The 15720-nt window shown below is 47.8% G+C and overlaps 1 protein-coding gene across 1 annotated transcript; it reads right to left on the bottom strand.

The window, feature by feature from the left end:
* Nucleotides 1-7388: 7388 nt before the first annotated feature.
* On the bottom strand, nucleotides 7389-8733 carry LOC123147343 (uncharacterized). The gene has a single exon (XM_044566575.1). It carries the CDS (start codon nucleotides 8663-8665, stop codon nucleotides 7460-7462), a length of 1206 nt encoding a protein of 401 aa, XP_044422510.1. The 5' UTR covers nucleotides 8666-8733; the 3' UTR covers nucleotides 7389-7459.
* Nucleotides 8734-15720: the final 6987 nt, after the last annotated feature.

Here is a 15720-nt window from a genome sequence, read left to right as displayed (position 1 = left end):
ATTGTTTAGACGGATGACGATGTAGTTGCAAGTATTTGAGACATCTCATAACTTGTATCGCTATTTCGAGATGATGACGAGAGACATCATTTTGTGTTGGATGATGATTATGGTGATGATATGATGGATTTGATGAGACTATTTGTATGTGTATGATATGATCAGATTTGTATATGTATGATATGCTAGAGACTATTGTATAAAACACAAAATAAAATTCAGCAGCACAAAATATGGAGTAGATAAAAAATTCAGAAATTAATAACAGTAGCGTGGGGTATGGCTTTAGTAGCAGCTAGGTCTTAGCAGTAGCGCCTTTTATACTAGGGCGCAACAGACATTAGCAGTACCGGTTTTTGCGATGACTGCTACTGCTATCCCTAGATAGCAGTAGCGCGGGTCAATACGCGCTATTGCTAAGCGTTAGCTATAGCGTCGTATCAGTAGCGCGGCTGCCCGCGCTACTAACAAGCATTTTACCTGCGCTACTGCTAGGCTTTTCCCTAATAGTGAAAGCTTATATAAATTGAGGGTGCTTGTGCCATATACACTTGACAAACTACCCTGTATCCGTTACACTTGTAGAAGAACAAACCGGCTACTCATGTACACACTACACTAGACTCTCCTCATTATTTAGCAAATATGGCGTCATTTGTGGCACATAGGAGAAAACCCGAGCTCGTGCTACGGGCGCAAGCAACCCTGCACGAGACTCTGACTCCGACGTTGACGATGAAATAGACCTGCGATTTTTGCAGCCTGCCATCGAGTTCGTGCTGTCAATGTCGATGTTGATGACAATGGACCGGAGTGGCCTCCCACAGCTGCCAAGGTAGTCAAGGCGGCTCTCGCGGAGGCGCTGGTGCACTCCTACCTAATATATCCATATCGTATCTATTTTTATAAACACTTTGGCTCTAATTTAGATGATTTGGATGACACTAACACGGACTGACGATGTTTTGAGCAGAACTACTATGGTGTTATTTTTTATGCAGAAATAAAAGTTCTCGGAATTGGATGAAATATTTTGAAGATTTTCTATGAAATAAAGGTATTTAGTCATGTCAATTAATCCTTCATAATCGTCGTTTTTAATCTATATAAACACATAGTACTGTAATCGCATGATTTCACAATTGTGAGCGCACCCTCTACGCAAGGAGCCAGCGCTAACGAAATCCTCGCCGTCGTCCAAGTCACCCTCACTCCTCCATTACAACCTCAAGGGTGTGGCCACCATGAGTGGTTCCCCGCCGCCCGTCGTCGTGAAGGATTTGGCATGAGCACTTGGCTATGTTGGTCTTTCTCCCATGCTCCCTCGCCCCCAGGCCCTTGCTTTCCCAAGCCTAGCGTTGTCGTCCAAGTCGCTCTCGCACCTCCACTACAATCTGGCATGGGCCACGTCGAGCAGTTCCCCTGCCGCCCGTTGTCATCAAGGGTTTGGCATGAGCCCTTAGTTATATTGCTCTTCCTTCCATGCTCCCTCGCCCCAGGGCCTGCCTCTCCTGAGCCTAGCGTTGCCGTCCAAGTTGCGCTCGCACCTCCACTACATCCTCAAGGTTGCGGGCGCCGGCGAGCGGGAAAGCTGCTGCCCGTCGTCCTCAATTATTTCGCACGAGCCCTAGTTATTTTACTCATCCTCCCATTCTCTCTCTCCCCTAGGCCTTGGCTCTATTGAGCCTAGCGCCATCGTCCAAGTCGCCCACACACCTCTACAACAACCTCAAGGGCATGGGGGCTGGCGAAAATCTTTCACGCTGCGGCTGTTTTTGTTTATGAAAATGGCAAGGTTAGGGTTTCGCCTCGGGGGAGTGTGGTCAGTGTAGAATCTTTTTTTCTTTCACGCATGCGTTCATAAATGTATATGTGAACCAACATGTGGTTGGGTGGTTAAGAGGACAGTGCTATCCCCAGCCCAGCAGGGTTCAAATCTTTCTGCTCGCACTATTTTTGGATTTATTTTCAGTCGGAGGAGACGTTTGTCACATCCCTAGTCTGGTATGACCTAGACTAGCTAGTCATTGGTGCATCATGTTTAAATCTCATTTAAATTTGAAATGAGGATTGGTGGAACCCTCAGAATCATTTTTGAAAATGACCCAAATAAAAATTTCTCCAAAAGGGTCCAAGAAAATGCTCATGTTGCTCTCTGAAATATTGGACAGAGATAAAAGTCAAACCAATAGTTTTAGGAGCTCATAGGTATTTATTTTGGGCATTTGGATTAATCCGATAAATATTTGCATTGGAAATATATTAGTTATATGTATTAATATATGTCCAAAAATTATGCCATTTATAAGGTAGCTCTGGATTAATATAACTAGCTTCCATAAAAAAATGGCATAAGTAAATAAATTGATTTAGTATTATTACTAAATCAGAACAAATGTCAGAAAATTTAGAAAAAGAAATAAATAGGAAAACCTTACCTGGGCTTCTGCCTGGCGCCTCTGGCCCAGCAGCAACAGGCCGGCCCAGCCAGCAGGCGGCCCAGGCCGCCTCCTCCTCTGTCGTCTTCGTCCTCGACAGAGGGAGGGGAGCGTGCCCGGCGCGCGCGCGCCCCACCGCGCCACGCCACCTCCCTCCCTGCCTGCCTGCCTCTCCCCTCCTCGTCTGAATGCCCTGGAACGACGCCACGCGCCACCCCGACCTCTCTCGCACTCTCCCTCGCCCTCCTCCTCTCCCCCTGCTCTCTCTCTCTCTCTCACCCAAGAACCACCGCCGCCGCCGACGGGCATCACCGTAGCCACCGCCTCTCCCTCGCCTTCCCGACACGCTCCCCAGATCCGCCGCGACCCCCTCTACCTCCTCGTCGAGCCACGCAAGACGGAGCACCCCGTGGAGCCGTCGCCGTCGCCAAATTCGCCTCCGGCCGCCGTGGATCCTCGCCGGTGATTCGGGAGCTACCGGGCATCCCCGACCTCGCCCTCGCGCTCGCTGGTCTCGCTGTGAGCCCCCGCACCGAACCCCCTCCTCCCCATGTTCGTTTGCCCCGTCTAGCTAGCTCAACCACCGCGCCCGTAAGTTCCTCGCCGCCGGCCATGGCGCCACGGTGGCATGAGCCCAAGCCAGTCACTCCCGCGCGCATCACCGTGTTCCTGGTGACGCCAGGAGGCCGTAGGAGCCCTCCGCTTCCACTGCCGTGCACCACAACGCCGCGGCCGCAAGTTGCCGAGCTCCGGCCGCCGCCGCGAGCTTTGCTCCGGTGAGCTCCGGCGCCCCCGCAACCCCCCCACCAGCTCCCCTGGTTGCGGACGACGACGGGCTACGCCCCGGTGGTCCTCGCGCGACCAAACGCCGCCTGTAGCGCAAGTCCGGCGAGTCGCCGCCGCGCTATTGGTCGCCGCCGGCCAGAACTCCGGCGGGCTGACGTGGCTTTGTTAATTAGGCACTAATCCCCACCTACTGACGCTGACCAGTGGGCCCAGGGCTTAGTCAAAGCTAGTCAGCCCAGGTTTGACTCGGGGTTAACCCCAGTGTCACTGACGTGTGGACCCCGCACGTCAGGTTTGACCTGGACAGCCGCGTTGACCGCTGATGTAGTGATGACGTCATGCTGGCGCAATAATATGATTTCTGGATTTAAATTAAATCAGGAAATTCCAGAAATTGATTTAAACTTCAAAAATTCATATCAATTCAACCGTAGCTCAGATTAAAATAATTTATATATGAAAAATTATCAGAAAAATGCAATCTTTCCATCTGTACTAGTTTCATGCATGAAAAACCAACTTATACATGCTGAATATGGGAAAACACATTATGGCATATATAAGAGACTTAATTTAGAAATGCATTTGAACCTTTGGTTCAAATGGACTTCAAACCAAATGTTTACTAGTTGCATTAGCTCAAACAGCATCACATCTACATGCCATGTTCATGCATCATATTGTTGCATATGATTGTGTATTGATTGCCGGCACCGTTCCTTCTCGATAGGTCCTGCTCCGGAGACGTTCCAGAGTATCTGTCTGTGAAGCAGTGCCTCCCTTGTTGATTTACCAGGCAAGCAAACCCCCTTGTTCATTTCGATAAAAACCTACTCTCTCGCTCCTGCTCTCAGTTATTGCATTAGGACAACAACGGTTCATCTGCTACTTTGTGCTGCGGTAGTTGAACCCATTCCTCTGCATGACCTATCATTGCCACAGTAAATAGTTGAAACCCACTAGCATGTGTAGGAGTTGATTGAAGCCACTGATGTGTTCCTACCATGCTATGCCTGCTATTGCTTAGAGTTGTGTCAGGTCTGATTCATTGGGAATGAATTGGAGTGTCACGATATGTTCTGATGCTGAGAGTGAAGTGTGTGAACACGATTTGGTAAAGGTAGCGGTGAGAGGCCATGTAGGAGTACATGGTGGGTTGTCTCACTGGATCCGTCCTTAAGCACTGAGTTCTATGTATGTTGTCCAATGACTCGATACTACCACACATTGGGCTCCGGGAGCTCCAAGCCCTCTCGACTTATTAACCAACTTGATCTCTGTCCAGGAGTCGCAACTAGTTTCTGGTGTTTGTAGGTAGTGTTAGTAGTCTACCAAGTGGCACCCGGCCAGGTGGGCTTGGGACAGACTAGGCACAAGTGGCACGGTGTACCAAGCGTAGATCCATCCGGCGAGGTGGGCTTGGGAACCCTGCACACATCGTTTGGGGCCGTGAGTGAAACCCCGGCCGGATCTCCTTGCGGATGGAACCCGAATAGGCGATAAACCTGGATTAGAGTCTTGTGTGGTTAGTCAGGTCGTGGCCGACACCCTCGCCAGGCTTCCGCTTGAAGGTTGCCGAGATACATGACGTGTACATGACGGTAAGTGGCGAGAGCGTGTGTGAAGAAGTACACCCCTGCAGGGTTAACATGATCTATTCGAATAGCCGGGTCCGTGGTTATGGACTTCTTGGATGCTTACATGGTACATAGACAACTTGAAGTGGATACTCTAAAATGCTCAAAACAAGTGTGAGTGCTATGGATGGCCTTCTCGTAGGGAGACGGGGATGAATCCATAGTAGTGTATTGTATGGTGATTAGTGGACTCGTGTACGTTGTCTCACCTCCAGAGTTTCTGGTAGTCGTAGAACAGGATAGCCACAGAGTCAAAGCTGGCTTGCTGCAACTAAACCCCACATTACCCTCTTGATACAAATGCATGTATGATAGGATCTCATGTAAGTCTTGCTGAGTACCTTTGTACTCATGTTGCTTCATTTATGCTTTTGCAGCGGAGACTTCGGTCTTACTAGTGTTCTCGTGGACTTCGACTAGTAGCTAGTACCTCAGCTACGATCTTGATCGGACGTTGTAGATAGTCAGGCTTTCAGTTTTTTTCATTTATAGATGTCTGTACTCAGACATGTAATGCTTCCGTTTGTTGCTTGATTGCTCTGACTGTTGGGTCATGTGACCCCTGTTTGTAATAATGTTGTGATGGCTCTTCTGAGCCTTTATCTATATTAGTTGTTGAGTTATGCTGTGATGCCATGTTGTACAGCACATACTTGCATGTTATGCGTACGTGCAATGTGTATTGCTATGTGTGGGATCTGACTATCTAGTTGTTTATCTTTAGTAGTTCTCTCTTACCGGGAAATGTCTCCTAGTGCTTCCACTGAGCCCTGGTAGCTTGCTACTGCTCCGGAACACTTAGGCTGGCCGGCATGTGTCCTTCTTCGTTCCTGTGTCTGTCCCTTCGGGGAAATGTCACGCGATGAATACCGGAGTCCTGTTAGCCCGCTACAGCCCGGTTCACCGGAGTCCTGTTAGCCCAGTGCTACAGCCTGGATTCACTCGCTGATGACCGACACGTTCGATGCTGGGTCATGGATGCCTATTCCTGTAAGTTAGTGCCGCTTTGGGTTTACGACTAGCAATGTCAGCCCGGGCTCCTTATCATATGGATGCTAGCGACACTGTCATATCCGTGTGCCAAAAGGCGCAAACGGTCCCGGGCAAAGGTAAGGTGACACCCGTGGGGATACCGTGCGTGAGGCCGCAAAGTGATATGAGGTGCTACATGCTAGATCGATGTGGCATTGAGTCGGGGTCCTGACAACGTTCCCTACGACTACGAGGCGACTGTGGTGACTCGTCAATCTCAAAATCATATGACAGCTCAGTCTCTCGAAGGTGCTCATAGAAGTAAGGTTTGCGTATGTGTTCATAGGGATGAGTGTATGCGCGCGTATAATGAACGCTTACGTCTGTACTATGTTCTAAAAATAATGGGTTGCATGGTGACAGGGTCATTAGTAATCCATGCATGCGTTGCATGGTGACATGAGCACTCAGTGCATGTGTGTTGTACAAATACTACATGCATACGCCAGGTTGCAGCATTATTTTCCCTGTTTTTTATTTTTGCAATGGAGTAGCGGTAATGGGATGTTGGGTAGGTACCCCTCGTGAGGACCAGCACGTGCGAGTACGTGCATGTGTGATACAGTACGACCAACATCAAAACGTACCATCGGAACGGAAAAGAAAAAAGAGCCGTAATTCTTTCGTCTCTCCTACAACAGAAAGCAAAGGATGGGAAGCACGAGCGTGCATGCATATAGACGCAATCATATGAGGTCACATACATACAAACTAATTAGCTCATTCATTCATTAATCTCGGTGATATCCTTCATTTTCTCCGCATCAACGTTCACCGATCAACTTCTAGATCATCCTCGTAATCAGATTGTACTCTTTTCTTGTTTCCATATTCCAATATCCCTGTGACCAACTCCTTAATCAGAATACCTGGCCAGGCAATGCTGAACACAGTAATATCTTTCGAGGGGCAAATCCCAGTCTTACATAACTAGCACCACGATATACTTTTCGGTGTACCCAAAAATCACCTTTATAATTGCCCGATTATGGAGCAACTTTTGGGGATCTCAAATCAACCATACGTTACCCAGGTCTATGATATCCCATGATCTAAGGACACAGGTAAATGTTAACATACTATGAGAAGATACCAACAACATATGAAGACGTGATCTCGTAGTTTCTAATAAGTGGGTCTATTCAACATCATTGTTACCATTATAATTTGCAGTCATTATTGTCGGCATTCTTGTTACATTAAACATTTGTTACCCTAACGATTGTTACAGTAAGTTGATCACAATTATTACAGTAACAGTAAGTTGATGTGCATTGATAAACTGGACAATCATTGTTCTCAGGGTTAAACGATTAACCACCTTGCAACAAATATGATCCAAAAATAATGCTTTTGCCTGAGGCTGGAACATAGTAATAGATATTAATCTCTATAATAAATCCTAAATAAAAATATAGAGGTAGGACGTTGACGAGAAGCACGTTAACTGTTACTCCATTTTTGACACACATCATCACCACATCCTTTGCTAATCGCTTAGGCCTCTATATTCCGTGTATAGAGTTGCAAATATGAGCACCTGATATTCAGTTCCCAAGAATTACACTATGAATTAGCAAGGAATACATCAAGCCCATGTATGACACTCATACTGGGGCTGGAATTTGCAGACTTCTTCTTTTCTGCCAAATACTTCTTGCAGTTCCTCTTCCAGTGACCTTTCTCCTTACAAAAGAAGCACTCGGCATCCGCAGTGGCGCCAATCTTCTTAGACTTTCCAGGTGTACCAGCCTTATTGGGCCCCTTGGACTTGCCTGTTTTCTTTGACTTGTCCTTCTTCTTAAAAGTGGTTGTTTTATTCACCATCGTTGCTTGATTGACGTCCTTCTGGATTCCATTTTCAAGGGTCTTAAGCGTAATAAAAAATTCACCCAATGTATTCTTTCTTAAAGAAGATGAATCGGGAACAACATCACTGTCCAACTCATGGGGGATTGGAAAACCTAGTGCATGCATCCTTTGTGTGTACCCATGGTGCGACATGGAGTGTTGTGGGAAGTAGGGTTGATGGTGCGACATGTAATGCTGGTTCTGAAGTACATGGTCGATGCCCATCGTGTGTTGCCTCAAAACACCAGGAAAGAACTCTTGGCCGAAGTACGGCGTGTATGGCTGCTGGACGATCATAGGAACATTGTTGCTCATCGGCATGGCAGGAAACTCGTGTTGGTACGCCATGTATGGTTGTTGTCGCCCGAGCGCAGGAATGATCACATCAGGCGGGAGTGCCCTCATGTATGGCTGTTGAAGCATAGGGTTGCCGGTGCACGGGGCGTGAACCCGCGTCGGAATCCGAAACTCTTGATCAAGAGTTCCTCCCGCCCTGTGGCATGGCGCTGCCACAAAGCCAATGCCTGTGTCTAGACGTGGGAGGATCACCTTCTTCCTCATGTCCTCTCTATCTTTCTGCATGTTATCTTCCTTCATTTCTTCAACTGAGGACTCGTCTTCATCGTCATCCCTAACCATCTCCTGGTCCTCCTGGATGAACTCGTCGTGGGGAGTTGAGAGAGGGGCGACGGGGTGGGGCCGCTGCTGCATCTGGCGGAACCGGAGGGAAAGGGAGGAGTGAAGAGAGGAGACGTAGGCATCAATGTCGTGCCAGGTGAATGGGAGCTGGACATGGGGCGGCGCGCATGCGACGAGGCGGTGGAAGGATTCCCGCAGCCGCTGCTTCTTGCCGGGGAGCGCCGCAATGGCGGCCTCCAGATCAGCAGTCGCCATCGGCCTGGCCTGGTCGGTCTGTGACATGGCCGCCGTGGGAGGTGGTAGAGACTGCCGTTCCTGAGCGGCGGCCCTGGCAGGAAAAAACAGCAGATCCGAACGAACGGCTTCGTTGTGGACTGAGTTCGACAAAGGGGACACGTATATAAAGACAAGAGGATAATACAGCAATACGAACCGGTGACGTATCTGAGTCTGTATCGGGCATGCCTCACCTAATCGTGGGTTCCTATTGTTATCGGAGTCCGTACTGTTTCCAAATCTCAGTAGATCACGTTCCTACGAGATTGCCTCGAGATCTACGGGCCTAATCCAAGTGCCCTACTCTCGTTACACGACTACCACCACACGATGGACATGCAGGATCATGAGCTACTACTACCTATTGCCCTACTCTCCTTGGACGACTACTACCACCACATGAGCTACTCCAGGGAAGATAACGAGTCGTCAGTCCTCAGTTGGCTTCATCGTCATGGAGAAGCAGCACTGCGTATGCGGCCGACAGCCTGCCCAACACCACCGACATCAAGGCCGCAAGAAGCTGGACAGGGTAGTGTTGGACCCGTTTTTTTTGGCAATTTTTATGAAAATATGGCATCAATACGCACGTACAAGCGTGTATGTGGAAGAGACAGAGATGTTGATTTTCTTTGAAAAATATGTTAACCAGCCCGTGGAGTGCATAATTTATCGTAATCAATAACGCCCGAACGTCAGATTTTTAGATGCTCAGCCCGAACGCTGTTTCTACCGTACGATTTTGTGGCACGAATCACGGAACAAGCCACCTGCCACGTCACTTTTTTTTCGTTTGGAAAGAACACCCGTCGTCGCGAACACCCTGGCTTCTCTTATCCTTTACCCCTTTCCCCAACAAATCTCTCAGTCTATCTACTCCATCCACCACTCTGCCGCTCACTTTTCTCCCTCCATCTCGAGCTGCCTCGGTGGCGTATTCAGAGACTACGGCGGAGGAGCTCGTGCAGGTGGTTGTGCCGGCGACGTACTCGGAAGCCGCGGCGGACTGGCGGAGGAGCTGCTCCTGGAGCTTGAGCGCGGCTCCGGCGAGGGTCGCAGAGGCCGTGGTGGAGGTCATGGCGTCTGGGGCGGCGAGGGTCGCGGAGCCGAGGAAGCCGGAGGCGACATCGTCGCGCCGACATGGGGCGACCACGCCGCCACGTTCCTCATACTGGAGACGATGGAAACCACACCGCCGTGTTCGTCATGCTGTTGGTCGCCAATGCAACGGCACCTGCTGCTCCCTCCCTACATAAAACACCTACTGACTGAATTTTCTGCAGATGTTCAGTTTTTTTGTTGTCCGGTTGAACTAGCTTTGTTTAAGTTGCCATCATGTAGTTGATGGAGGAGAGACCATTGCAAACTACATGATGCTTGATGCAGAAATTTTAGTTTAAGTTGCAGTTACGAATTTTATTTTAAGTTGCCATGGCAAATTTATTGTAAATAGCATGGTAAATTTAATTTAAACATTATGGCAAATTTTATATTTCTAGAACATAGAAAATTTTACTATGTAGCATCTTGATACTTGTGAAGCCATGCCAATTTTTAATTTATTTCGATGGGAGAAGTACTACATTTTCTATAACACATGGCAACTTTTGTAAAATTGGTGATCTGATCACATAGCAAATTTGAGAGGGAATTATGTTGTTTAGATTTTTCCGTGGAAAATTTTCCATTCTTTTGTAGGGAATAAACACATTTACTTTTTTTTTGTTATTTGTTGTCATTTTCTCAAAAGTTGGCATGCACTAGTAGAAAAAGGGCCTATTGTCCCGGTTGGTAAGGGCCTTTAGTCCCGGTTGGTGAACCGGGACTAAAGGGTCGGTACTAATGCCTCCCCCCTTTAGTCCCGGTTCAATCCAGAACCGGGACAGAAGGGCCTCCACGTGGCCTGTCCCCTGAGCCCAGGCAGGAGGGCCTTTGGTCCCGGTTGGTGGCACCAACCGGGACCAATAGGCATCCACGCGTCAGCGTTTATGTGGCTGTGGTTTTTGTTTTTTTTTGAAAGGGAGGGTGGTTTGGGGGGTTTTGGGGGGTTAATTTAGGTGTTTCATATATTGTGCTATAGCTAGCTAATTAATAGAGAGAAGTGTCCTCTCTTTTGTCCGTGCTTGGTCGACGCTACGTACCATACATACATACGTATAGAGAGGACTAGCTAGACACGCTAGCTAGCTAGTAAGCAAACAGAAGATCGTCATGAACATATATGCATACAGAGAGAAGTGATATCGACCACCTCTCCTTCTCCGAGAGATTGGTCGAACAAACAAGTTCTCGTATATCTATCCGACACTACCGGCTACATATATACAATAATTATCTTTTACAAATATATAATCTCCTAAAATACGGACGCGTGGTCCACATAGTATTCTCCGTCTTCAGCGATCACGTGGTCAAGAAAGAATGCCGCCAATTCCTCTTGAATTGCTCGCATGCGATCTGGTGCTAGGAGTTCATCCCGCATCCGAAACATCTAATTTTAAGAAGGGGGTCAATACATATATATATATATATATATATATGAATGAATGAAACTCAACACAAATGATGGTAATAAAATAAAATTGTGAATATTGTTATTTACGCACTTCATATTGTTTGTCGGAGTAGCCCCGCTCACAGGTCGTGTGGCGGATGGACTCGCAAATGTAGTATCCACAGAAATCATTCCCTTGTTCCTGCCACAACCACTTTACAAGAAATAGAGGTCAATCAAACTGATAATTAGCAAGCATGCTAAATGGTATTGATGAAACTAGCGCTTGAATCACTAGGAGATGCCTGGAATATGCTACTATATAGTACTTACTTTCGGGTGCCTAAATTGCAGCTTCTTCGGTAGTCCCGGAGCTTTTTTGGTGAATTTTCTCCAAGCCCTGCCATACAAAGAAAACAATTACTTGATATCAGAAATGAACAAATTAAGTTGCTGATATGGTGGATAATGATCGATTTAACTTACTTCTCGAGCATTTCAGTCATGTCCGCATACTCCTTGGGATCTTTTCGCTTGGAGTCCAAGACAGTTACTACTCCCTTCTCAAGCTTAATCTCTAGGAGAATATAGTGGTAGCTGCGCACACATGCATAACTCATCAATATTATATTACTATAACCTGGAGTAATAAGGAAACCGAATATGCCACAAGACAGTAACACTCACTTGAAGTTGTAAGAAAAGAGTATTATATCTTTGTGTTCATTTATTTCCAACGATCGTAGCAAGTTGGCCTCGGTTTCTTGGGCACGATATTGAACCTCAGTTGCATCTATGAGATACGTGTTAATGAACCCAATATCTCCCACTTGTCTTTTCTTCAATTCGGCGATCTTCAATCTGCATAATATAGTGAGGATAATTATAAATACATGCAAATGAAAGGGCTGAGTTATATAGAGAGACTTAATGACGGAAGTAGTACTACTTACAGACAGTAGGAGGTGACCGTTGCTTTATCGCTGGCCAATTGATTGAAAAACTGATAGAACTCCTCAAATAGAATAGGCAACAGTTCAATTCCAAGAAGGTCATGCTCCTTTTTAACTCTCATATACAAAGTATTCCTTCCCTCAGACTCTTTGCAGGTTTTCATGTACCAATCATGCAATCTTCGCATCATCGTTGATAGAGAACTTTCATCTTTGACGAGAGGCTTCCCGTACTCGTATCTTTGTATCTGCACCTCCATGATATCATAATGTACATCGTCGGGCAGGTAATTTGTAGGATTGCCATAACCGGGCACCATCCTCGGATCGACGATGTCGCTAGCAGGCACCTTGAGCGGGGGGCACGATTGCTTCGCTTGTTCGTCGAGCTGGGCAATTTGTTTCCCAGCTCGTCGTTCTTTCATCCTTTGATCACTTTTAGTACTTCCCGACCTCTCTGCTTCGGCAAATGCCTTTCCAATAATGCGCTCATAGTTGCCTTTCGATGGAGACTTGGGTGGTTTTGTCAGGGCAGCCAGAGTGCGCTTCCCTTTCACCGGATCTACCTTCTCCTCCGGAGGTGGATGTCTCTTTGCTTTCAACCCTTGAAACCAGTCATCCACTTCGGTCTGCGCGATCTTCACGTTTTCCTCCTCGCTCCTCTTGTACGGTAACTTCTCTGGAGTCTTCAGAGAAGGACCGAATCTGTATCTCCTCCCGCCTTTGGCTGTACTGCTAGACGCCGGCAGAGTAGACGGAGCGGATGTCTTCTTTCCTTGCTTACGAGGTGGAGGAGAAGGACTGCGACACGCCGTAGAAGCCGGAGCGGAGGCGGGTCTCTTCCGCCCATGCTGACGAGGCGGAGAAGGAGGAGGCTGGCTGCTCGGGCGCGCCGGCGCAGGCGCAGAAGGAGGCGGAGTGCCGCCACACGCCGGAGAAGGAGCGGGCCGAGTGCCCTGATCGTCACTCGCCGGTGGAGGAGGCGTAGTGCCCTGACTCGCCGGAGGAGGAGGAGGAGGTGGAGGCGTCCAGTTCGGAAGGTTGATGAGATCCTTCCGCCATAGGCATGGAGTCTTCAGAGCAGAACCCAGCCGATACTCCCCTTCACCGGTAGGGTGGTCAAGCCGGAGGTCCTCAAATCCCTCCATTATTTCATCGACCATCACCTTAGCATATCCTTCTGGAATCGGCCGGCAGTGAAAAGTTGAGTCGGGTTTAGTAGGATAAACAGAGCCAACAGCCGCCTTGACCTTCAAATTGCTCCATTGCGCCATAAGGTGGCAATTTTCAGCATCCGTGATAGCATCCACGGGATAGCTGGCAGGAGCCGTCAAGGCATGCTCTGGCTGAAGCAGCTCGGTGGAAGCCATGCTGCTTTTCCGCTGAGATGGCGGGGTAGCTTCGGGGGAAGCTTCGGCAGGTCGTTTGCTGCGATCTGCTTCTCGTTCCTCTAGCCCCATTACCCTTTCGTGCAGCGACTGCAGTTGGCTCTGCTCCAATTTCTTCCTCCTCTCGTGGGTTTTGTAACCCCCTGCGTCCGGAAATCCAACCTTCCACGAAATGGACTGGCGTGCCTCGTGTCCGTCCAGGGTGCTCAGGATTGCCGAGGGCCATTGTGAGCTCGTCCTTCTCCCTGTCTGGAACGAACGTCCCTTGCTGCGCTGCTTCGATATATTGCTGAAGCTTCTTGACTGGTATGTCCAATTGTTCCTCCGTCCAAATGCACTTCCCTGTTATAGGGTCCAAGGATCCGCCGACCCCAAAGAACCAAGTCCGGCAACGTTCTGGCCAGTTCATTGTCTCTGGTTCGATCCCTTTATCAAGCAGATCATTCTCAGCCTTGGCCCACTTAGGCTGGGCTACGAGGTAGCCACCTGACCCCGTGCGATGGTTAAGCTTCTTCTTCTCAGCATTTCTCTTGTTTGTGGCCGACATTTTTTTACTCTTTTCCGATGTCTTATGGGCCACAAATGCGGGCCAGTCATCTCTGATCTTCTCATATTTGCCAATGAATTCTGGTGTCTCATTTTTTTCGACATACCTATTGAGGTCTTTCTTCCAATTCCTGAATAGGTCTGCCATCTTCCTCAGAGCAAAAGACTTGATTAATGGCTCTATAACTGGCTTCTCCGGATCATCCTCCGGCGGTAGGGTGAAATTTGACTTCAGCTCAGTCCAAATATTCTCTTTCTGCATCTCATTGACATAAGACACCTCAGGGTCTTCGTTCTTAGGCTTATACCATTGCTGGATGCTGATCGGGATCTTGTCTCTAACCAGAACCCCACACTGAGCAACAAATGCCTTCTTTGTCCGGTAGGGTTCAATCGGTTGGCCGTCGCGCGCGATTTGTATGATCTCAAACTTTTCATCCGAGCTCAACTTTTTCTTCGGGCCTCGTCTCTTTACCGAAGTTGTGCTCGATCCGGAGGGCTAGAAAAAAGAACACAGACGAGAGTTAATTAATATGTGTACATACCAAAACAATGAATGCATCAATTAGCTAGTCAGCACAGGCTTAACTAATATATATACCTAGCCGGACTCGGTTTGGTGATCACCGGAGCCGTCCTCACGGTCTACTTCTTCACCCTCTCCTTCTTGCACCGGCATTGGGTCATCGGAGCCATGTAAATCAATCAGGAGAGGGCCAGCTGCTTCTTCACCCTCTCCTTCCAGACCATCATTGTCGTTGAGAAACATCGAGAGGGCATCACTCCCTTCTGCGATTATGTCCCTCAACAACGCTTCTTGTTCTTCGTCTCGGGGGGTGTCCATAGTTTCTACAAATATTTACAACATGGCAATTATTATTCAAACATGACAGATATGGATATATTAGTGGCAAACGTAGAACTAGCTAGCTAATCACAATAAGGATTCGTCTAGGGTTTGGGGTGGCCTCGACAACGCTTCAAGGGTTAGGGGGTGGCCTCGAGAACGCTTCAATCTAGAAGGGGGTAATATCGACCCCCCCCACGTGTTGAAGCTATCAGGAGGGGGTCGGTGTTGAACAGTACATCTATGTCCCACAAGTGACGTGGGCATCGACGTGGGCATCGACGCCCACAAGCTATTGGATTTCTTCAATACTTTGACACTATAGGAACCCTCGACCCTGAAACCTTCGACCCTTGACCCCTTAACGACCCCCGACCCTCGACCCCTCGGCGATCCTCGACACCCTCGTTATATCGACAACGACGCAACATACATATACATGGGAAAATAATGTTATCGGGGAGGGGGTATCGGTACCCCCCCCCCTCGTGTCAAAGTTTCTTCTTTCTCCTCTATTCCTTTCTTTCTTCTTCTCCTCTTATTTTCTTCTTATCCCTCGAGAAAGGAAAATAAGGAAAAGGAAGAAAAGAGGAAGAAGGAAGAAGGAAGAAGAAGAAGAAAAAAAAGAAGAAAAAAAAAGAGGAGAAGAAGAAAAGAATAGAGGAGAAGAAGAAAAAATAGAAAAAAAATCTATTTTTTCTTCTTCTCCTCTATTCTTTTCTTCTTCTCCTCTTCTTTTTCTTCTTTTTTCTTCTTCTTATTTATTTCTCCTCTTCTTCCTATCCCCTCTTCTTCTCCTTTCTTCCTCTTCTTTTTTCCTTTTTCCTCTCATT

Source organism: Triticum aestivum, chromosome 7A (genome assembly GCF_018294505.1).
Source record: "Triticum aestivum cultivar Chinese Spring chromosome 7A, IWGSC CS RefSeq v2.1, whole genome shotgun sequence".
NCBI classification, from domain to species: Eukaryota; Viridiplantae; Streptophyta; class Magnoliopsida; order Poales; family Poaceae; genus Triticum; species Triticum aestivum.
This window is presented reverse-complemented; position numbering and strand designations above follow the sequence as displayed.